We start from the raw sequence: 24,777 nt of genomic DNA, 5'->3' as shown, positions 1-24,777 counted from the left end.
GAAAAAACAAACAAACTACAATTTCTTACAATAGATAGTGGATGCACTATCAAGAAGAAATGGAATTGAACATAAATAAGGAAGAAAATAAAAAATCTTGCCCTCCACCTCTTAAGCTCTTGTCATGCTTGGCTAACACAATACCAATAAAACTTCAAAAAATATCTCCAAAGATATTTTATTTGATGTTTTACATAAGCTTTATTTTAGCTCATGTAGATTGAACAGAAAAAGAAACATTAAATAATGAATTTTACAACAAAAAAAAGTTATATTAAAAAATATATACGCGTTTTAAAATAATAAAAGATATTAAAAAGATAAGTCTAGGGTCAAAATTGGCTAAAACCTTCAAATATGGCCCTTGTATATAATTATGATTTATTTGAAAGTGTTGTATATACTTATGATGAGTCTAGTGGATTTGAAAATGTGTTTTGGTCCATAATTTGACTGTGTTGTCATGTATGCATGAGAGTACCTATTGGATTTCCAAATCATTCCAAAATCCTCAATGATTTCATGCAATAGCCATTGATTAGTGAAAAAAGTATATATATTGGTCTCAAGCCAGGAAGTCACAACGGTCTCTACCATTTCAAGTTCACTCTAGTAGAGAAGTCTCTACCGTTATCTATTCATGGTGTTATAATGTAATTCTATATAGATCATCATATCCTATTTATAAAGACAGGTGACCCATTTATCATGATATCAAGTGTGAATAAATCTCACATTGAAAAATAAAGACATCTTTGAAAACAGTTTATAAGTGAGATGACTTATAAACCTAATGTCTTAAAGTTTGGGATGAAAGATGTGATGTCACTTATGATTTGCTATTTAGCCCAACATTATAATCCTGTAGTATTAAATTATCTCCTCCTATATTCCAAAGTAGGCTGGAAAATAACCAATTATCAAATTTTAGCCTCTTTCCTATAAAAGTCAGAAGTCCAATTTTAACCTTTCATTTGTAATAAATTAATAAGATTTCAATTTCAGAATCATATCTTTGATGAAACAACACTCTTTCCTTATAAACAATCTAGAAAAATTATGGTTTATCAACACTCACTCATTGGATAAGCTTAACCTCAATTCAACTGCAGAAATGGAAAGAAAACTAACTACACAATCTGCATTGGGGATTGCAGAAGTCCTTCACAATCCCCTACTTGGGCGGTGCGTATGGAGAAGCATTTGTTGGGAGAGGCCTACCCACTTAACGTGATCTTAGAGCCTCGAAGGATTAGTCTCATGGTTGTCGACTGTGGGGATACCTTGAGAAACCAAAAAAAAAAAATCTTCTCTATTTTCTTTCCCTATTCAACCGAATTATAGGATAGGGAGATTCTTTCTCTCTTCTCAAATTTTCTCTTCTCACAGACCAAACAAAGCATAAAAGACTAGTCAAATCTCTAAATCCATGGCTATTTAGGGAACCAAGATCCTCCAACATCTACCGTATGAAATTGAGTCTAACCTCTTCATAAATTTTCCCCGTGTCTCCTAAATTCTAAACCCTACAATATAAAAAGGTAGACACGTCATTTTTTTTTACCGGTATCTCCACCCCCTTTGAAGACAAGACTAATCTCATTCGAGAAACTGTGACAATCTCTCCTAACAATGGCTTTCCTAGAATTTGAACATGTCTTCATCCTTAAAAGGGTCTAGATTGGATACCGCTTATGCTAATACATTGTTGGTAGGTAGGCACATCATGACAATGTATACGACTTTTCTGACATCAGAGAATCTTGCCATATTTAAATCAGGAAAACCTTACCTTCCAACATTTCTTCTCCAATTCCAATATTAGGCAATGACGCTCCTTTAGCCCGTCAGAAGTAGAAGTAGACCAAGACTACAATGAATTTATCATCTTATTTTTACTCTCATTCTTAGACATAATGGAAAAAACTCTAGTTGTGATGGTAAGTAAAAAGTATCAGCAAAAAAGCTGAATTTGAGCAAAAGAAAAATCAAACTTTTTGACTTGATCGCCACCAAACTTAAAAGGGAAAACACACAACATAATAGCCAGCCCAAGTTGCAAGGGAATAAATATCCAAGTAAACATTTAAAAGGGAGGAGTGACAGCAGGGAATAGTTGTATTGCATTACATAGGTTAGTTGTTAAAGATACATAGAAAATCAAATACCCCAAAGGACAAAAGACAAAGAGGTAAGTTTGTTGATCAAGAAGTTTAAACAAAATGGGAAATAAACTACTAACATGTGACTTGATTATCAACACTGGAAGGGAAAAAAACCTACTCTATTACCAGTATTGTTACTTGTTTCTTTCACATTCATTCAAGTCACTTCCAGAGCTTGATAAACTTGTCATGACTGGCAGAAGCAACCAAACCATTTACAGTTGAAACAGCCAAGGCAGTAATTAGTCCATCATGAGCAGATAGAGTCATTGTCTTGTTCTCAGCCATGTTCCACAGCTCCAATGACTGCAACAAAATATGTAGCAAATGGTAAAGGTCAAATTTATTTGTACAGAACCAAATTCAACCACTAGGTTATGGTGAGCACACAGATCACAACAAAAACACAATGGACTTTCTTTATGTATTAAGAATACGATTTTAATAATCAAACTAGTTATCTTCTTTTTATTTAAAAAACAGCTATTATCAAGGCCCACTCAGGGCAGGTGCTCTTAAAAAGGAGAAAGTTCTCTTCAGGAGTCCATTCATTTCTGATAAAGCTCACATAAACCGTTGTTCAAAAACCTTCTTTTTAGTTTCTAATAATAGCATGATTGAACCAGCTTCTCTTTCATCATAACCAATTTTGAAACCCAGAATCTACTCACATAAGCTTCTTCCCAGAATTGAAGATGGCTTCAGAATCAATAGTAGAAAGGTTTTTCAAACATGCACTTAGTTGTGTGCATTGAAGGGAGTAAAATGACAACCACACCATACTCAAAACTGTCGAAAAGGAAAAGAAACGGAAAAGTAAGAATGCAGACTTGCCTGGTAACAGCCAATGACCAGTAATGAAGGGTACGTTGGGTGGAAAACACACGAGTGAAATTTACTGCCATTACAGCTAAGCTCATGAACACATTCCCCATCAGTCCCTGTTCCAAGGTTCCAGACCCTGACAGAGTCCTCGCTCACAGATGCTAGTAACTCTCCAGATGGATCCCAACATACAGAATCTATTGTCTTTGTGTGTCCCTGTAATCATAGTACAATGTTACAATAAAGTAGGTTGGTGAAACTTGTGGAAAAGAATGAAAACAATTACTAAATGAGGATTGAAAAACTATATCGCCAAAATCACCAAAGGCAATGGAAATATGAGTCCAAATACTACGTATATGCCCAAATACATAAACACAGGTTGAATTAAGTTGCAAGATTAATGAAGGCAGAAAGTACAAAAGGGCATAAGAGACATCTGATTATTTCTATAAGCATGTGTTGTCATTTGGCCATAATATAATCCTTTATTGCTAACACGTGTTGATCCAAGTTATTGTCCTGACTAAAATATAACAAACGATTAATATTTTAAGTTTACTTCTGAATCTCTGTTGTTAAGCAGAGATGACAGAAAATGCATATCCGTGACTCTAACTCAAGCAAAATTACAAAACTCACATTGAAAGCATTATTTTACATCCAGTAGAAACTTGTGCACAAATTATGCAAACCAACCTTTAATGAATATCGGCATGCCTGAGTCTCCACGTCCAGTATAGACACGATGTTCTCTGCAGCTGCAGCAAGATACCTCCCTAGCCGAGGTTGAAATCTCATCTTGGTAGTGCCACCCTGATTAGCAAGAAAATTGTCCATTAACAGACAGAAAAAATACAAGCCTGTTGTTTGCTTCACCATTTGAAAAGCTAAAACGGCAGTTTGGAGAAATGAAAAATTTCTCCTCATCATAAAAGGGCCTGATAACACAAAATGATGATGAAGGGAATCCAAAATAAACAGTGTAAACATCATTGCTTAAATATACAAGCCACAAAACAATTAGTTTAAAGCAGGAAAAAAGGCAATCCTAGTGCTATAAAGCAACTCTTTTACAGGGTGAGGTGAAGTTAGCATCGAACCCACTGTGGGTCTTAGTAACTGAGATAAGCATATAAAATAAGAGAAATAGGATTCTACCTTGGAGACTCTAGCACAACTGCCATTGTTTATGCTCCAATATCGTATTTCACCATCACTATCACAAGAGCAGATAAGGTCCTCTTTATTTGGATGAAAATCTAGTGACATAACAGATGCAGAATGTCCCGTAAAGGTGCGAAGTGAATACCCAGGCTGCATATTAATTTTATATTCAGTTATAGCAGAATACCAATTAGAAAAACATGCAATTCATCTTCTTCTAGACAAAGGCAAAACAACTATTCAAGACTACAATCATTAACATCCCAGCATATACATGGATCTACTGTTCAAATCTAAACCCTAAAAACTTCTACTTGCTAGTAACGCTACTAGTATATGAATTCCTTCTTCTGAAGCTCTACTGCACCACACTAATAGTCTTCATCTTTAAGAACAAATATAACCTCCATGCATAACAGCCTTCTAATAATAATTTAAATTTTTTTATTGCAACTTACCATATGGACCATTGCATTATAGAATAGTAAAACCATGTGTAGGAATTCTTTTAACAGAAATACAGTTCATAATATATTTCAAATAAAGTCTATTGAAAGGAAGAGATAGTGTGCTTTTCTTGTATATAATTTCATATAAAACAAGTGCATCAATAAGTTTTATTAGCTCACTGTGTAAAAAAATTCAGTGAGAGAAAGAAAACCATCTATACATCTCTATAACCTCTTAAGAATATAATAGAAACAATATCCCTGAAGTGGAATGTTATTAAAGTAAAACAAGACAGAAATCTACTAACATTATCAACATCCCAAACCCTGACAGTTTTGTCAAATGAAGATGTTGCCAGACGCGGCATGCTGGGGCTGAAACGGACATCAGTGATCAAAGCTGAATGCTCTTCAAGAGTAGCTTTTTGTTTTAGAGAATCCGTATACCATAAAACAGCCTGAATTACAAAATAATCAGGAGTAAAATATTGTTTCATGACTAAACAGAATAAAATAAATAAATTAAAATATATATATTTAGGGGGAGGATGTATCTTATTCTTACGTTCTCGTATAAAAACATATTTCTCAGAAGATACATCCCCCTATATATTAATTTTGTTTATCAATTTCCTTCCAGCAGGACAGTTGCACAAGTTGGCTGCAGATCTCGTGAAAGTTGGTTTAACAAAGAAATTGCTAAAAAAAAATTATTTCGAAGACTAATGCTTTCACCAACCTTTTTATCATGGCCACCACTTGCGAGCAATTTGCCATCAGATGAGAAATGGCAACAGACAACTTTACTTGTGCTTGCACGTACAGAATTTATATCAGAAAATGTGAAGCCTGAAAATAAATCATGTCCTTAGCTTATTTATTTGAGTCACTGCCTCTTTATGCAAGCAAATCAAGGAATTTATAGAGCAACTATGCAAGGTCACATATAAAAGCTAGAAAAACACACCACTTATGAAATATATAACCAACAACATATATTTATCAACAAAAAAAAGGAACTATACACATGTTTATGATAAAATTATTCTAAAGCACATTTGAGGTAACAAGGAAAAATGACATCACGTGACATGAGTCATTATATTATCTTTATTTACTGTTAAGTTTGTAACTCATTGTAAGTCACATTAGCACAATGAGTTATCTTTTAAAAGAAAACAATGAATCTTTTTGCATCTGAGCGAGGGACAATTAGACACACTTGAGAAACTCCTTCGCAAGGATGAAGCTAGAATATTTTATGATCAATATAAAATGGTGTTTACTGCACCTTTGCTTACATCCATACAGCGACCAACAGTATCTCTAGGGTCTGTATCATCATGGTGGGATAAAAATTCCTCCACATTTTCATCTAGTGATCCATCCTCCACAAAGCGATCCACGTCAGCCTGCAATTCAAGATCCTTATCATCCCACTGCCAAAACGGAAGGGCAATGAATGAGTCTACATGCAAGGAACTCAATCATTCCTTCCACTAATTGAACCACACAAAATAGGCACTCACCAACTGGTTTGAAGAAGATGTAAGTGTTCCGGGGCCTTCAGAGCCAAACATCATTAGAGGCTTTGAGGAACTACTATTATGGGGCATGGCAGGCATTGATATCACATCCCCAGGCGTATGGGTTGAGGGAGTTGAGGGTGCTGAACTTGGGGATGGGCCTGTTGTATTTGCTGTTCCTGAACTATTGGCAGGACCTGAAGAAGATACAGGCTGCTTTCTCTTTCTCCCCATCTGGTTTTTTGAAACCTTAGAGTGCATTCAGAAAACCATGTTAGGAACCTAATTCATACTCATAATAAGTTGCATAGACCAGATGTTTGTGATACTCAGGGACAGAAATTTATGATATAATGATACATATCTGTTCAGGAGGTTTCAAAGAAAGAAGTAAAATCCTATTCCAACTACTCAGTTTGGGAAAACTTGAGGTGAAGGAGATTATGCTGTGAATACTTGAACTCAACCAAGAAACGATGAAGGAAAAAAAACCACCATCCCTTATGCTAAAATGCTTTCCAGTCCCACCATATAAAATCTCAAATTCATGGACACACTCTGACAAAAGCTATAAAAACATAATAACAGTAAAATTTATGAGACCGACTAATAAAATAAACAAAAGAATAATCATGTGACTGGGTGTCAGAATTTACCATTTGCAGCAAGATAAATGAATTTTACAACAGAAATTGATGTGCCAATATGTCACTAAACATTTTTCTACAGATCAGAAGAAATCTATTGCCCAATGATACTTTAAGAATAAAGGACCCGAGAAACTAAGTATGTCTTGAGCATGTATGTGGAATTGACAACTGTCAAAGGACTGACCTGATCATTTCCTCTAAATGAGTTTGACATGCTACCATCCATGGTGACACTGCCACCACCTCCCCCTACTTTATCTTGCTGATGCATGCTATGATTTGAAGTCTGAGATTGCGGGTTCGAGAGAGCATGCTGTTGAAGTTGCTGCTGCTGTGCATTGCTGCTTGGCTGTTGTTGATGTTGCTGCTGCTGCTGTAACTGAGCCAGTTTCAACTACACATACAGAAACTTTTAGACAATACAAATCATGGACTTTTGGTAACTAAATAGGATTTATAAATAGAACACTTCAACAAGTAATGCAAGTATGGTGAGGATGAAAAGATAATTAAAAAGGTACTAGCAAGCACCTTCATTAACATATCTGTATCCCCACGAGGAAAAGGAGGTCCACCGCCTTGAAGAGGTGATCCAACATTCGACGACACATCACCAACAGGATTAGAAAGACCATCCTTGTTTAGGCCAATACCCCTATTATTCAATAGCATTCTTAGTCTTCTGCTTTCATCACTGGCAGATGGTGATGCCAAATTTTGTTGAGCAAGCATAAGTTGTTGCTGATGCTGTGGTGTCAACATTTGAAGTTGATGAAACGGCTGAGGAGCCTGCATGAAAGGTTTTTGCTGCTGGAGTATACCAGAGCGCAGTTGCTCCAGACCCTAATAAAGGATAGAAAAAGATCAATAATAAAACTTAACTACGGAATTACTTAGTCCCAAGTCACAACAATTAAAAATGTTAATGACACCCAACTCAGTAGGATGATTGCAAAAGATTTCAGCAAAGAGGCTGCCCTTTCTCAGATGACAAGAGGTTTGTAGGGAGAATATTAATAAAAATAGATATAATATAAAAGATTACTTACTGTGAGCGGCCACCCTTTCAGAGTCAAATTGTTGCTACCTTGATTCGATCCTGAAATGAGAAAATCTCTATTTACTCCATTTATGTGCAATAATAGTAATACAATATCACCCAAAAAAAACATTTAATCCTAAACTAGACTCATCCAGCCATGAAAAAATTACAAAGAAAAAATTGGACAAACATCCTTCAGGAATTGCTAATTTTAAAATCGGCTACAGGAGGGGGAAAGAATGATGGAGAAATACCAGGAATTGCTAACAATGATCCTTCAGGACCAGCGGCTCTGGGATTTAAAACGGGGTTTATCTCACTCTTTATATCCTGGTTCCAAAAGGTAAATTAGGGAAAAACAGCTGATATGAAATATAGGAAATAATGAGAGATCTCTGAAATAAGGTGTACCAGTGTAGACCCTGGTAATTGCTGACTACGAGCTTGAACTTGTGGAGACATCCCACCGGCAGCACCATGCAAAACTTGCCTGAAATCAAGAAATTCGGTGCTAACAAAGTCAATACCCATAAACAAAGAAAATACTGAATTCTAAGGGAATTGAACACCAAACAATTTTGTTAAATAGGAAACAAATTATCATTAATTTTTAAAAGGTAAGAGCAGACTGTCCAGAAAAGACTAGAAGATAATAAAGATAGTCATTTACTCATTTTGTTTCACATTAATAGAGTCAGATTCAACTCAATAGCAGCCACAGACCAATAAAGTACAAAATAATTTCTGTCTCCAGGCTAAAAACAGTAAGCAGTAAAAGCGAAGTTTAAAAAAAAATACCCTGAAGGCTGGCCACTAGCTGCAGCTGACTTCAATATTGAGGCATGGTTTGGGTCTATGAGTTGACCCATATTCTCGCCAAATCTTTGCTGTATAACATACCAAAAGCAAACAATGAACATGTGTCTATCGCAATCATGGAAACCAGCAGTTCATGTTATATAGTCAGATAACCAGAACATTCCCCTACCTTCATTGCTGCCTCATCCAAAGAATCCCTCTGGAGGGGAAGTTTTAACCTCTCCTCATACATTTTAGTTGCAAGTGCATTTGCAGTTCCAGAGTTTCCAACTAACCCATTTGCACTACCATTTAAGAGATGTGCTCTATCCCTACTTTGCTGTTGTGATTGTGGCTGTTGTTGCTGTGATTGCTGCTGCTGCTGCTGCTGTTGCTGCTGTTGTTGTTGCTGTTGCTGTTGCTGGAGAGCTGCATGCCTCTGCAACAGGATCTGTTGCATCTGCATGTGTTGCTGCTGCTGCTGCTGTTGATGCGGTGATTGCTGGGGTTGAGACTGCTGCTGTTGCTGCTGCTGTTGTTGTTGTTGTTGCTGCTGCTGCTGCTGTTGCTCCCTTGTCTTCATTAACTGTGTCTGTAAATTGAAATTCACAAACCATAAACTTAAAGCAGTACCTAAGTTTTATTTTCTCTTATAAAAAATCTAGTAAAAAAGTAAATTCTGGTATGGCATCAATTTTGCAAGGGTACCAAATATAATGGATGATTAGCTAAAAAAACCTAAAGTAATACCCAGACTAAAAAGGCTGGGTTTTTATCACTTTGCTAAAACAATAGTCTATAATTTCTACAGGTTAATGAAGCAACCAAAACATTCATCATTGGACCATATTGCCGGTTTAACACCTAACTAATGCACATCAGGGTTGTTAATAGCAGATAGTGTAGTGTAGCGGCAAGCCCAAAAAATGCTATTTCAAGCGCTATTGCGGCGCTATAGCAGCAAATAGCGGACAATAGCGGTGAATAGTGGAGTAGCGGTGAACCCCCAGGGCGCTACGCTATAGCGCTATTGCGCCGCAATAGCGCGCTATTAACAAGCCTGATGCACATAGGCCCTTCGCAGACTTAAGAGAGACATAAACTGCTTTAAATACAAAAATAACCACAGGTTCAAATAAGACATCATAGTAATATAAATATACTGCTAATCGCAGTAGTCTAGAGCTGAAGAATAAAAATATTTCAGCAATATTATCAAATAAAAATGATTAATTCTTCAAATTATAAAAAAAGAAAAATCAAATTTTTCTTACATGCTTAAATATATACATAAAGCAATAAATAGCTAACTAAATCAATCATTATGAAGGGGAGCAATTAGGTTAGCTAGAGAGACAACCCAAGAGGGGTAGGTTAGTTAGTTGGCAACTAGGCTGAGTGTGGGAAGAGCTCTCCAGTTTGGTCCCCGCACAATACGCCCGTGACAGGGGATGAAGAGCCTTGACTTTGACTAAATCCAGAATCCGGAAATAGTCAGCATCTCAAGGGTGACCGGATACCGGATAGTTTATACCAAAAAAAAAGGTTAGCTAGAGAGACTGAAAAGTTGAACCCAACGGAATGCATGAACTTCCTCATGGAACAAGGGTGACCGGATACCGGATAGTTTATACCAAAAAAAGGCTAGCAAGAGAGACTGAAAAGTTGAACCCAAAGGAGTGCATGAACTTCCTCATGGAACACATGAAAAGGCATAGCGCGACTTTTTCATATGCCAATCACATCCAAAACATATTATGAATATTTCATAATACCGCTTTTGCTTTGCAGAATTTCAAACACCCTCAATCTTACGCAAACGTAGCATGAAAAAAAAAGGATGCAGAACATGAAAGCAATGGAAAAGAAAAAATTCCAACCAACCTCGATATAAGATGCGGCGACCTCCGAGTGCTTCTCATTAGTCCTGGCAATAAATATGTCCCAGAAAACCGACCACCACTCAAACAGGAAACCTCCCGGGGCATCAATAGCTGCAACAACCCCACACAACAGGCACACAAATAAAGCAACCAAATCAATAAAATGGACAAAACCAAAATGAAAATAACACTGTTAAATCTAGGTTTTTCCTTTGATAGTAGTCCAATTTTCAGACATCTCACCAACAGGGTCAGAGGATACTTTTCCTTCAGATTGAAAAGCTTGAGCAGTAGCCTTCAAATCCCTCTTAACTAGGTAATCATGGATGTAAACATCCAACCTGAAATTCCATAGAAAAAATTGAAACTTTACATCAACCAAGTGAATAAAAAAACACACAGAAAACAAAATCCAGTGAACCACCACATAAAAATTGAAGTTCAGCAGCAAAAATTAGCCTTTTCAAACAAAACCCAGTAAACTTTCACAAAACTATGAACCCTAAGATACCAAGAAAGAGAAAGAAGGAAAAAAGTAGGTACATTTACAAGACATGATGTAAAACTGAAATGGAGAAAAAATCAAGATTAACAAATCAACATAGGAAATGAAACAAATTAAGCATGAAAAACAAAACCCAGATGTAAAAATGATGAAAGATTAGAACTTGCATCTTATCAGCTTCCCAGTTAGTCTGAGACATGGTTGAAGAACCAAACGGTGACCCAGAAGAGGAAAAGCGAGATTAATGAGTTGGGGTTTGAGTAGCAGAAGCTGAAGAGTTCGATTTTTTGCTACAGTTGAGGTACAAGGATAACGGAAAAGGTGACTGTAGAAAGATGTAGAAGGAGGCAAAAGAGAAGAAGAAGAAGAAGAAGAAGAAGAAGGGAAGACAATCCAACGGATGAATAGAAGGGTGAAGAGAGAGAAGATAATTGATTTTGATTAATCTTTCTCTTTCTCTCTCTCTTTGGTTTTTTTTTTTTACATCCAATGTTGAAATGATTACTTTGAATAAATCAATATTTGCTAATCTCTATCCAACAACAAAAATATTGACTATCACTTTTTTTTTATGTTTGGGGGTAAATGCCCAAAGAACAAAAAAGCTAAGACAATATAGTGAAAGAAATCCCTATATCATCATCCCTCAAAGAGGGAAGCAGGAAGCATGGAAGGGGGGATATGCTCACTATCAACACATAAATGAGAACTTTCATAGTAAATACAAGCAAGGTGATCAACATACCCATTTGCTTCTCTGAAAATAAGATGAAAGGCGACCCTTTACACATAGTAGGAATCTCCTTTAAATGATTAGTATAAGGATGATACTCAAAACACTTCATATTGTGATTAAGTTATAAGCCGCACTAGAGTTCATTTCCACTTGAATTTTCATCGACTTTAACAAGTAAGTCGTTCTCATTCCCTTAAGGACTCCTTAAAGCTATGCTCTTAACACATTGCAATGCAAGCGAAGCCTTGAACAATTTTGCCTTATGGGAAGAGGGCTAAGCTCAACTGGCGTACTTCGATGACCTCGAGCATGGTTTGGCACAGTCCTTCCTCGATCAAACCATCGCAAGAGGTCATACCATTTTATAGATTCATGGACTCATCAGAGTTAATCTTCCAGAATCCTTCCCTAGACATCCTCCATCCACCCACGTCTCTCTTCTATATGCAGGTTCTGAAACTCGTCCGACTTCTTCGAGAGATTATTAGCAACCTCCGCAACAAAATTACTAATAACAACGATAATATGCTAGGCAAAGTAATATGGTTATTAAAAACCAAATCACTCATATCCTTCCAAATTTGCCAAGCTATAATTCTAAAAATAAGAGACCAATTATATCCTCCTTGATGACAAGACTTTTTCATCAAATTATTAATCGAGTAATTAGAGAGCCCCTCTTCTCCGGAATAAAAGCATCCCAAATCTCTAAAACGTAAGGAGAGACGTGAGTGCATGGATAACTATTACTACTTAAAAAATACTATTAATCTAAATTTTGTTAATATTTTATGTGATTTTTAATTTCTCTCTTGATATTTTTCTTTAAATGATGTCGGTCTACTCAGCCGAGTAGGGTTTTCAGATTTTTCAAGTTCCGCCCAACTGAACATCAGTTCCACCGATACATTTTAGATTCAACAACACATCATGCTTCATTATCAGTTATAAGACGAACCGGTTTAACCGATTGATCCGAGCAAGTTTAAACCACTATTTTTTCTTATTTTATTTATTGGACTTAGCTTTAAAACATATTTACAAAAGATTAATTTTCTTTTATTTATTCAACACTTAGAACTGAATTATCTTTATTTAGTATTTTTGAAATTTGTATTAAATATTTCATTAAAATGCATTATAAGTTTACATATTTAATCCAATAATAAATGATATAATATCTCTTATCAATGAATTGCAATGTTAAATCTAATGCCTCTATTCTTTAAAAAAAAAAATTGAGTAATATAAGAAGATTTTTACAGAAAATGATAATTGTGGAACAATTTATTTATCAAACGTATTTACCAAACCAAAATGTCATGTGAAAGGAAGAGAGAATTAGAGGCAAAATATGGTGTCAATACTTTTTGAATATTTACACTTTTTTTTGAAACTCGAATATTTACATTTATTGGAGAAACATTTGCATAGAAATTGATTTTAACAAAAATTATGAGAATTTTTTCACACAAATGAAGAAATTAAAAAATAAATTAATAATAAACGTGTGAATGAATCTATAGCTAAAGCAACATGTTCTGGGACGATCAGGTAAGGGTGTTACCCGAGTGGGGCCCAATATGGACGACCAGGTAAGGGTGTTACCCGAGTAGGGCCCAATATGGACGACCAGGAACGCTTCCCGAGTAGACTCGGCCACGAGCGGGACGACGCTCACCCCTAGCTCGAGGACTTGGACCCCACCACCTAGGGGTTGACCTAGGCCAACCACCCTACGGAACTAGGGTGGTTGGATGGTGGGCCCCCTAGGCAATCTAAACCGTTGGATCGCTGCAAACCACAGAGGGAGCAGGAAGATCCAACGGCCCTTGACCCACCAGTACGAGCCATGCATGACGTTGCATGGCTCCAACCCTAATGCTCCAACTTGTATATAAGGGGGGCAGCTCACTCATTCTAAGGTACGTTACTCTCTCTAATTTCTGCTACCCCTTTACTCGATCCCTCTACTCACTTTGGCATTGGAGTTCCTTGCAGGAGCCCCACCCGGGTCCGTCACGCAACTCAGTGCACAGGCTTCTCTTCTTCACTTGGCAGCCCTGCTCTCGTGGTCCACCCGATCATTTGGCGCCGTCTGTGGGGATCGAGTAAACTTTTCCTTCACCACGTGCCGTCAGAGACAAGTGCAGCAGCAACGAGCAATGGTAGAAACCCGACAGACCTCTCGCCGTTTCAACCGAACCCCCGAGGGTCATGTGGAGACTCTGGACGAATCCGCGAACCACCAACACTCCCCCCGGCCCCAGAGGACTACCCCTCCGACTCCCCCCCGGGGACGATCCCCGGAGACAAGGATCCTTACCCCCCATGCCGCGCACGAAGCCCTGTGCAGGCTGGAGGCCCGGGTTAGGGCGATGGAGGAGGAACATCCTCTTGAGGAAGGGCAGGAGCGCAATGTCCAAGCCCGCAACACTCGGGACGAGATCCGCGCCCTTCGAGCGCGCCTCCGCCAGCTGGAGGAACTGGAAGATCTCTCTAGACACGAACCGGCGTTCTCTCAAGAGGGGGAAACGGGAAGGAGGCCACCTCCCCCGTCAGACTACCACAACGGTCATGGCCAAGAACAAACCGCTGAAAGGGCTGTGAATCAACCCCCCCCCATCACCGCAGGTACCACTCCCCGCGCAGAAGTTACTTCGGACGGAGGAGCCCCGTTTCCACCAGGGAACCCCTCAGGGATCCGATCCACCCACATGGCACCCTGGTGACTTTACCTCAGACGATCAATGGTCCACTCTCTCCAGACATCATGGCGACTCCTTTCCCCCCAGGGTGGTCAAGGCCCAAAATGAAGCTCTATGAGGGTGACTCCGACCCGACGGAGCACATCAACTTCTTCGTGGGAGCCATGTAGTACGCCGGGGCTACTGACCCGATCTACTGCCGCTGCTTCCCGATGAGCTTGGGGAAGGGCCCGATGAACTGGTTCCAAAACCTCCCCAACAACTCCATCCACAATTGGGAAGGGGTCATGTCCAACTTCTTGACCCAGTATTCCTCGGTAAGAAACATTCCGAAGTCAGAAGAAACTCTGGCTCTGATCAAGCAAGGCGAGAAGGAATCCCTGAAGGCTTTTCTTAATCGCTTCAACAAAGAAGCAGGAGACATTCCGGACCTCCTCCCTCAGGTCCGCCTGATCTTGGTACGACAAGCGCTTAGGCCAGGTCCTTTCCTAACTTCTTTGGATGGAAAGAAGGCCCGGACGCTGGAGGAATTCCAGGCCCGATCAGAGAAGTATATTAACATGGAGGAGGCTGCAACATTAAGGTCCTCCAATCAAATCCCAGGCCATCGACCCTCTGAGAAAACCCGAGAGCCGAGTGAACCTAGGCGCGATCGCGAACAGCGACAGAAAAGCCAGGATGAGAAAAAGCAGAAGCGGAAGAGGTTCGATAGTTACACCCCCCCTGAACTCTTCCCTCTCCCGCATCTTGCGGGAGAGAGCCTCTACCGACCTCAGGGACAAACCCCCCCCCCCCCCCGCTACTCACACGGGGGGATAAGCTGGATTCCAAGAGGTTTTGCGAATTTCATGACAGCCCCGGTCACAACACGGACGAATGTCTGAATCTGAAAGACAAGGTGGAAGAGCTGGTTAGAATCGGGAGATTGTCAAAGTATGTTGCCATCTCCTCAGGCAACCCCCCTCGTCCGCATTTGCCACCTACCAGACGATCACCCAACCCACCCAGGGCCCGGGCCAGGACCCCCCAGGAATCGTGCACGTACACCTCCTCGAGAAAGGAGCCCCCGTCATAGAACCCCCGACCGGCGCAGGAGTCCCGAACGTCGTAGAAGTCCGAATCGGCGCCGCTCTCCAGACCGGCGGGACCAAGATGATGTACGACGACGCCACGGGACCAACCTGGTCGACGTCGGCTCGATTGCTGGAGGATGGGCAGCAGGTGGACCATCAAACAATAGTCGGAAGAAAAGCACTCGAGTTATCATGTCAGCCGCTGGGAGACCTCGTCCTAACTCCCTTCGTACGCCGCAGCAGAAAGTTCCCATCACCTTCACAGAAGACGACTACGGCACAGACACCGGCGAGGAGGACGACCCGATCGTCGTAGAAGCCCTCATCGCAAACGGTAAGGTACGGCGAGTACTCATCGATACAGGTAGTTCTGCTGACATTATGTTTTATGATGCTTACAAAACCCTAGGCTTATATGTGAAAGACCTGATCCCCTATGACCATGACCTGATCGGTTTCACTGGGGACAGAGTTCTACCGTTAGGATATTTTGATGCATACCTCTCCCTAGGAGACCCTAATGTTTGCAGGACTATCAAAGCCCGGTTCTTAGTGGTGAAATGCCCAACAGCCTACAACGCCATCATCGGCAGACCAAGCCTTAATGTCTACCGAGCCATCATCTCCACCCACCACCTGATGTTGAAATACCCGTGGGCCGGTAGGGCAATTTCCGTACGCGGAAACCTAACCATGGCCGGGGGGTGTTATAACTCTAGCCGCAGATTGGCGCGACAGGATCGCAAGAGGAAAGAGCCCGACCGAGGCAAAAGGGTCGAAAACTTCCATCTTCGAGCAGGAGTGTGCTTGACGGACATCGATCCGCGAGTAGACCAATCCAGAGAGGACCAACGTCTTAAGCCGGACGGGGAAGCACGACCAGTCCAGATCGGTCGTGGCCTCGAGCAAACCACCAAACTGGCGCGAGACCTCCCTCAGGATCTGTCCAACCGACTGAACCCTTCTGAGAAGTAACGGACACCTATTTGCGTGGTCGTCCGAAGATATGCCGGGCATCGACCCAGCATTCTGCAGTCACAAGCTATCAGTAGACCGTAGATTCAAGCCAGTGGCCCAGAAGAAGAGGCAGATGAGCGCGGAGAAACAGGAAACAATCAAGGAACAGACAACGGAACTTCTGAAAGCCGGGATCATTCGCGAAGTTAAGTACACCACTTGGCTTTCGAACGTGGTCCTGGTTAAAAAATCCAACGGGAAGTGGAGAATGTGCGTGGATTACATGGATCTGAACAAGGCCTGCCCTAAAGATCCCTTCCCCCTCCCCAGCATCGATGCCTTGGTGGACAACTCCTCTGGGTACGAATACTTGTCCCTCATGGACGCGTATTCTGGGTACAACCAGATTCCGATGTACAGAGACGATGAAGAGAAGACCGCTTTTATAACCGATCGGGGGACATATTGCTATACTATGCTCCCATTCGGCCTGAAAAACGCAGTGGCCACCTACCAACGAATGATGACCAGAATCTTCGGGGCGCTGATCGGGAAGTCGGTCGAAGTCTACATTGATGACATCATCGTGAAAACACCAAAGGGGGCGATCATGCAGCCGATCTGGCCGTCGTGTTTGAACAGCTGAAGAAGTACAACATGCGCCTCAACCCCGAAAAATGCACCTTCGGAGTCAAGAGCGGGAAGTTTCTGGGATATATGCTCACCAATCGTGGGATTGAACTAAACCCCGAAAAGTGCCAGGCTATTGTAGAAATGAAAAGCCCTAGGACGGTCAAGGAAGTCCAGCAATTGGCGGGGCGGATGGCAGCAATCGGACGGTTTCTCCCGAAGGCTGCCCTAAGAGCCTTACCACTCTATGCCCTGCTAAAGAAAGGAGCGAACTTTACTTGGTCAGAAGAGGCCGAACATGCTTTCTCCCGGCTGAAAGAGGTTCTCACCTCCCCACCGATCCTATCAAGTCCAAAGCTAGGGGAGCCCCTTTACTTATACTTAGCTGTCCGAGACAAGGCTGTGAGCTCCGTGCTGGTACGAGAGGAAGCGGGAGCCCAACTTCCGGTCTACTTCGTCAGCCGCTCGCTCAAAGGAGCTGAGCTAAGATATCAGATGCTCGAAAAAGTGGCACTCGCCCTCCTAACCACGGCCATGCGGCTCAGAAGGTACTTCCAATCTCATAGCATCATTGTCCGCACAGATCAACCGGTCAGGCAAGTCCTCCATAAACCAGATCTAGCCGGTCGAATGGTGGGTTGGTCGATCGAGCTTTCCGAGCATGATATTCGATATGAGCCCAGACGGGCGATCAAGGCGCAAGTCCTAGCAGATTTCCTGGTCGAACTCACGAATGAAGAAGACCCGCCGGCGGAAATCTCCTGGGTCGTCCACGTGGATGGCTCGAGCAACAAAGAGGGGGGCGGCGCCGGGATCGTCCTACAAAGCAACTCGGGGATGATCGTAGAACAGTCGCTACGCTTTAATTTCCCGGCCACTAACAACCAAGCTGAGTACGAAGCTTGCATCGCCGGTCTGGTGACAGCGCGGGACCTGGGGGCGCAGGACATACTTGTCTGCTGCGACTCCTTACTAGTGGTCTCACAGGCTAACAGAGAGGCGCAGGCCAATGACCCAATTCTGGAACAATACCTCTCCCACCTGAAGCGGTTGGCTGCCACCTTTCGTAAGGTGGAGTTCCGCCACGTCCCAAGAGCTGAAAATGACCGCGCGGACACCCTAGCAAAGCTGGCTAGCACCGGGAAACCCGGACTGAACAGGACAGTCATTCAGGGCACACTGGCCCTCCCGTACGTCGCGGGCCCCGACCGGTCCACCGGAATCCACACCTTGAGCGTTGGCACGGACGACGATTGGAGGACCCCTATTGTTAAGAACCTCACAACGGGCTGGCTACCACCCGACAAGTCGGAAGCCAAGAAGCTGACTAGGAACGCTTCCTGGTACACCTTGGTGAACGGAGGCCTCTTTAAGAGAGGATTTTCCACTCCTCTTCTTAAGTGCTTATCAAAGGAACGTGCAGAGTATGTGCTCGCCGAGATCCATGAGGGCAGCTGTGGCCACCACCCCGGCGGGCGTTCTCTGGCGAGAAAGGTCCTCCGGGCCGGCTACTACTGGTCCACCCTGGAGAAAGACGCAGCCGACCACGTTAAACGCTGTGACCCATGCCAGAAACACGCCGACCACCGCTTAGCCCCGCCCGAACGGCTCTCGACTATGGTCTCCCCTTGACCTTTCCACCAATGGAGAATGGACCTCTTGGGACCTTTTACAACCGCGCCAGGACAGCTGAAACACCTGGTCGTCGCGGTAGACTACTTCACCAAGTGGATTGAAGCAGAACCCCTTGCAACTATCACTTTGCCCCGCATACAACGCTTCTTTTACAAGAACATCATCAGCCGATTCGGGGTACCTGGAGTACTTATTACCGACAATGGCACACAGTTTGCCTCCCAAGGGTTCAAGGAGCTCGTAGACGGGCTCCACATCAAGCACCACTTCACCTCTGTGGAACACCCCCAGACGAACGGACAATCCGAAGCGGCAAACCGAGTAATCCTTAGAGGGCTCAAGAAAAGACTGGACGACGCTAAGGGCAACTGGGCAGAGCAACTCGATCATGTCCTTTGGGCATACCGCACAACGCCGCACTCTACGACTGGGGAGAGCCCCTTTCGCCTAACTTTCGGCACAGAGGCGGTGATCCCAGCAGAGATTGGAGAGCCGAGCGCTCGTACCATGGGCCACGACCCGGGACAGAACGACCAACTCATCAATGAAGACCTGGACCTTCTCGCCGAAAGGAGAGCCGTTGCCAATTGCAGGGAGTTGATCGCGAAGCAGCATGCAGCCATCCGCTACAGCAAGAAGGTCGTCCACCGCGTGTTCCTACCAGGGGACTTAGTCCTCCGCAACGCCAGCATCGGAGCCCGAGGAACCGAGCGAGGCAAGTTGGCCGCCAACTGGGAAGGCCCATACAGAATAACTGAAGCAACCGGCACCGGCGCCTACAAGTTGGAGAAGCTCTCGGGCGAAAAAATCCCCCGCACTTGGAATGCCACCAACTTGAACCGCTACTACAGCTAGCGCGGTCAATCAAACGTTTGGAATCGGTTTTCTGTTTTTCTTTCATTTTCTTAAGTCTAGGATCAAGGAGCTGCTTTCGATCCTCCTCTTGTAACCGACGGGCATACTTGCGTTATTTAATGAATCAAGCAGGAGCGTTTTGTTTAGTTATTTTCATCGAACCGATCGGAACAAAATAAAAGACCCACCGGGCACCAAACTAAAAGACCCACCGGGCACGAAAATAAAAGACCCACCGGGCACCAAACTAAAAGACCCACCGGGCGCCAAACTAAAAGACCCACCGGGCACGAAAATAAAAAGACCCACCGGGCACAAAATTAAAAGACCCACCGGGCACAACAAATCAAAAGACCCGTTGGCCACGAAGGGACCCACGGGCATGGAATCTTAAAGCCCTCGGGGCACCATAACCATACGACCACACAAAAAAAATAAAAAAAAATAATGATAAAAAATAAAAAGTCCTACCGGGACAATAACAAGACCCAACCGGGCGCGTCAAATAATATAGATCGGAACTAAAGCAAACCAAGTAGTGCATTCATTAACATTGATTATCATTACAAACGATTACAATAGCCCCGCACGGCTCAGAACACTTGAAAAAAAAAATTACAACCCCCTCAAGGAGCATTCTCCTCCGGGAAGGTTGGGGTAAACTTTCCCTTGGAATCCACAGTTCCGATCCGGCCTTCGGAGACCACCTTTCGATACCCGACCGGACCGGTCTCCAAGCCCGGGTTAACAACTGAAAGCTGACTCATCGCATTGTTGAAAGAAGCCTTGTTAATCTTGGACACGGTGGCCGTCAGCTTTTTCTTGTCTGCTTCCAGAGAAGCGATCCGGGCCTCAAACCCTTTCTTCACGACCGCATCCTGTTCCCGCTCTTTCAGCAAGGCAGCCTCTACCTCCTTCGCGCGAGCCGCGCCGGTCTCAACTTTCCCCTCCGCAGACTTCAGCCGCTCCTCCAGATCTTCACGAGCCTTCTCGCCGTCCTGAACCTTTTTCTTCAGCTGCTCATTCTCAAGCTTCAGGCTGTCCAGCAACTTGTTTAACTCTTCGATGGCAGAGCACCCCTCTTCCAGCTCCTTGTTCATAGAGGATATCAGTTGATCATCCTTCTCTGTTTTCTCCCTGAGCTCCTCCAGTTCAGGAAGAGTCGACAGCTGGAGATACCTGACAGCAGATGCGGTCTTGAGCGAGGCACGGAGAACATAATTGAGGAGTCCGGCAGGCTCCCGATCGCCCAAGTACTTTTGGTCATTCTCCGTCAACACGAGATCGTCGATCTGCGCCAAGTGCTCCCGGCAGCTGCCCGCCCTAGGACCCCAAATGGACAGCCTTTCAGGCGGGGGCACCACGGTGACGGGCACGACCCGCTCCGGGTCAGAACCCTGCACTTCACTGTCAACATGACCTTGATGGTCATGATCTTGATGGTCCTCCACTCGGCGCTTCTTCGAGGTCGGGCCCTGGGTACCCTCACCCTCAGAAACCGACCGTCCTTGCTCCTGGACGGGATCGGAGGTCCCCCCAACTACGGCCCCTCCCCCGTCCTCCGGGTCGGGCTGGGGTTGAGTTTCAACATGCCCCTCTTCCCCTTGGGCCACATCATTCCCTTGATCCACCTCTTCATCGGAAGACTGTTCGTCTTCAACCTGTATCGCGTCCAGCAAAGTCCTGTCAATGTCCGCCATGCCACCTGCCCAACAATGAAAACAACATTAGCACTCGAAATAAGAAAAAGCAACGGGAAGGAGTATCACAAGTAAGTAGCTTACGCAACAACTTAGCGTTCCTTCGAACGTTATAAGAACACAAGTCATAGCATCGAAGGGGACGAACCAGGACCTTCTTGTCCCCCTCCATGACATAACGGATAGCGCCCATCAACAACCGCTTGAATTTCAAATCGGTCCCCGACAGGGCCCCCTCGTCCGAGAAACTAAAGGAGGTCACCTTTTCCCTATAGTGGGCCGCGTTCCAGGCCAGCGGAAAACGCGCCCGCATCCCGCCCGTCGGTCCTGGCTCGAACCACCAGAACGGAGGCGGCGAGGTCGGCGCCACCCGGTAAAATTGGTCCTTGAAGTCTTTATACGAATCGGCAAAGGCTTTGAAGATCGGGAACACCGTCCTCAGAGTAACCATGCCGTGACCGCCGTGACCCTGAGTATGGGCGACCGCGAAAAGATGGAAAAAGAGAGGCAGGGATGGCACTTGCCCAAAAAGCTCGCAAGCGGTCTCATAACCGCGCACAAAACCTCAGGCCCCGGGGTGAAGTTGGGAGGGCGCCACCATCATATGACGCAGCACGGAAACCTGAAAGTCGGTTAACGGCATCCGCACCTTCACCTTCTTCATAGTATAAATATGCATATAAATGCCGAATGGGGGGGTCTGCGGGAGCCTTTCGTCCTTGCCAGGTGCGAAAACATCATGCCCCGGACCGATCTGCGTCTCGGATAAATAATACTGTCGCCGGAAGTGCCTCTCGTCCTCATTGGCGTAACAGGACTCGAGCTTCAGTATTTCCCGACACCAATCGTCTAAATGCGCTCGGTCACCCTCCAAATGAGGCCACTTCTCTCGGTCGATCTTCTTCCGTTTCGGAGCATCTTTGCTCATCTTCGGCTTGGAACCACCCCCGGCCGCTTTGCCCCCGACCGCTTTGCCCTTTTTCTTTTCGGCTCCGGTCATACTTAAACCTGCACAAGGGAAAGCGTCGTTTCAATATCTCAAGTTATTGACCACGACTCAAAGGGGAAAACCAGTAGGATCCGCCTTTGTCCCCGGCAGGGAGAGCAAACCCAGCGCCGGAGGACCGGCCCACGGACCGCCCCTCCGCCGCACGGGGGGGGGGGGGGAGAGCCAGCTTTCTCCCTCCCGAAAAGACGCACCCTAAGAACCCCTAGAGGACGGGACGAGGAGAAGAAGAAGAAAATAAAATGCGGGAGAAGTCGAGAAGAACTCACCAAGTAACAAGAAGAGGACGATCACCGGGAAATGAAGGATGACCGCCTGGAAACTGCGCCTCACGACGACGGAATGGAGAGCTTCAAAGGATGAAAAGATGAGAGCTTGAGGTGCAGAAGAAGAAGGAAAACGCAAATGAAATCCCTTCTCCCCTTTTTATAAGAGAAGTTAGGAATGGGAAGCGACGCTTCACCAAACCCTATGTCTGTAATGATGACCCTAGGGGAGGCGGGAAAGCTATCATCCAATCAGCTTCCGCCACGTCAGCAAGGGAAATGAAACGATGTAACGCGTGCCAATTGTTGTCAGACGCATTAATGGCACTGCCAAGACGTCGCTTCATGTTACTGTTACGTAACGTTTGGAATTCGAGTTGTCACCTCGCCGTCCCGAGGTCCACGGGGGGGGGGGGTGACAACCGTCCCATATCATGAGGGTAATGACCGTCCCATATCATGGGGTGACGGTCGTCCCATATCATGGAAGTGACGACCGTCCACATCATGGAGGTGACGACCGTACAATTGACGATCGTCTCGTATCATGGGGATGCCGACCGTCCCCTCCGGCTTCATCTTCACCTTCTTAGGCTCATGCCTCACCCGTGCAGTGAGGCAGAGCTAGGGGGCAACTTGTTCCAGCAAGAGTTGGCAGGTGCCGATTCAAAGGATGTAGGGAAATTCGCATAAACCTGACCGAAAGCTTCTAGCCCACTACCTCAGTGGACTAGAGCTGGGGGGCTACTGTTCTGGGACGATCAGGTAAGGGTGTTACCCGAGTGGGGCCCAATATGGACGACCAGGTAAGGGTGTTACCCGAGTAGAGCCCAATATGGACGACCAGGAACGCTTCCCGAGTAGACTCGGCCACGAGCGGGCCGGCGCTCACCCCTAGCTCGAGGACTTGGACCCCACCACCTAGGGGTTGACCTAGGCCAACCACCCTACGGAACTAGGGTGGTTGGATGGTGGGCCCCCTAGGCAATCTAAACCGTTGGATCGCTGCAAACCACAGAGGGAGCAGGAAGATCCAACGGCCCTTGACCCACCAGTACGAGCCATGCATGACGTTGCATGGCTCCAACCCTAATTCTCTAACTTGTATATAAGGGGGGCAGCTCACTCATTCTAAGGTACGTTACTCTCTCTAATTTCTGCTACCCCTTTACTCGATCCCTCTACTCACTTTGGCATTGGAGTCCCTTGCAGGAGCCCCACCCGGGTCCGTCACGCAACTCAGTGCACAGGCTTCTCTTCTTCACTTGGCAGCCCTGCTCTCGTGGTCCACCCGATCACAACACATCTCAAAGTTTGTACTTAATTTGTAACAAAGACTTGCAACTTCTCAGGTGTTCTTTCTTATCAATCTAAGGTCAGAGAAATAAATATAAACTCTGCATAATGTATTAGAGTTAGACTATATATTGTTAATTTGTTATATGCGTATACAATTGTGTCCTCTATCTCTATGTGACTCTTTTTTGTTTGTTTATGTAACGCCGTGGCAGGCAGAAGAGGTAAGTTAACACATTGCAGGCATTGTAAGGTGGGCAGTACTACCAAGTGGCCATGAGATCAGTCCACGAACAAAACACACATTTATTGTTTGCGTAGCCAGCAACGTTACTATTCAACATTTCAACGTAAGAAAAAAAAAAACGTGTTACTGTTTCAATAAATGCTTTGTTTTCTTGAAAGATAATATCCTTATGATGCTTTTGTTATAAACACCCCAAATGGTAGCTAGCTAGGCCGATAATTATCCTCGGGTGACAATATGCGTTAGCGGGTGGATTATACCTGACTCGATAGCCCGTTAAAATGAAGATTGGGTTGGGTAAGCTCATTCTTGATATTTGAGTTTAAAACCTGAACCCAACTTATATTTGACGGGTTGACGACTTAGCCCACTTAAAGAATGTAGTGAAATAAAATAATTGTTCAATGAGTAATTTAAAAAAAAAATCTTTCACCTTTTTTGACATATGTAAGCCTATAAGTGTCAATAGCTATGTAGAAATTAAAATCATTTGTTCCTTATCTTTAAAAGTTATAAGCTCAATAAAAAAGTCACTGATAACAATATCAAACAAATATTTACCATATGTTGTTATTAAAAAATTGTAATGTAACTTCAATAGTAACTATTAAGTGTAAGTGTCAATGACATTATCAAATTATCGGTAAATGTCACTTTT

The 24,777-nt window shown here is 43.8% G+C and overlaps 3 protein-coding genes across 5 annotated transcripts; 2 read left to right on the top strand and 1 right to left on the bottom strand.

Moving 5' to 3' along the window:
* Positions 1–2,043: 2,043 nt before the first annotated feature.
* Positions 2,044–11,463, bottom strand: LOC130727423 (transcriptional corepressor LEUNIG-like). Of its 3 annotated transcripts, none has more exons than XM_057578550.1 (18): positions 11,178–11,463; positions 10,749–10,846; positions 10,507–10,616; positions 8,813–9,214; positions 8,623–8,711; positions 8,236–8,314; positions 8,079–8,154; positions 7,832–7,881; positions 7,314–7,625; positions 6,967–7,176; positions 6,136–6,366; positions 5,898–6,045; positions 5,346–5,455; positions 4,915–5,064; positions 4,152–4,307; positions 3,690–3,806; positions 3,000–3,206; positions 2,044–2,471 (listed from the first exon to the last, which is right to left on the bottom strand). In XM_057578550.1, exons 1-18 carry the CDS (start codon positions 11,207–11,209, stop codon positions 2,328–2,330), a joined length of 2,721 nt encoding a protein of 906 aa, XP_057434533.1. In that variant the 5' UTR covers positions 11,210–11,463; the 3' UTR covers positions 2,044–2,327. The 3 variants fall into 3 exon arrangements, with proteins under 3 accessions (XP_057434533.1, XP_057434532.1, XP_057434534.1); XM_057578549.1 differs by having other exon boundaries at positions 6,136–6,381; positions 11,178–11,461; XM_057578551.1 differs by having other exon boundaries at positions 5,898–6,018; positions 6,136–6,381; positions 11,178–11,461.
* Positions 11,464–14,666: 3,203 nt separating this feature from the next.
* LOC130710332 (uncharacterized) lies at positions 14,667–16,502 on the top strand. The gene is made up of 3 exons (XM_057559559.1): positions 14,667–15,157; positions 15,310–15,364; positions 15,408–16,502. Exons 1-3 carry the CDS (start codon positions 14,667–14,669, stop codon positions 16,500–16,502), a joined length of 1,641 nt encoding a protein of 546 aa, XP_057415542.1.
* A 639-nt stretch (positions 16,503–17,141) lies between these two features.
* On the top strand, positions 17,142–18,746 carry LOC130710314 (uncharacterized). The gene has a single exon (XM_057559535.1). It carries the CDS (start codon positions 17,142–17,144, stop codon positions 18,744–18,746), a length of 1,605 nt encoding a protein of 534 aa, XP_057415518.1.
* Positions 18,747–24,777: the final 6,031 nt, after the last annotated feature.

The sequence above is a fragment of the Lotus japonicus genome, chromosome 1 (assembly GCF_012489685.1).
Source record: "Lotus japonicus ecotype B-129 chromosome 1, LjGifu_v1.2".
Taxonomy (NCBI): domain Eukaryota; kingdom Viridiplantae; phylum Streptophyta; class Magnoliopsida; order Fabales; family Fabaceae; genus Lotus; species Lotus japonicus.
This window is presented reverse-complemented; position numbering and strand designations above follow the sequence as displayed.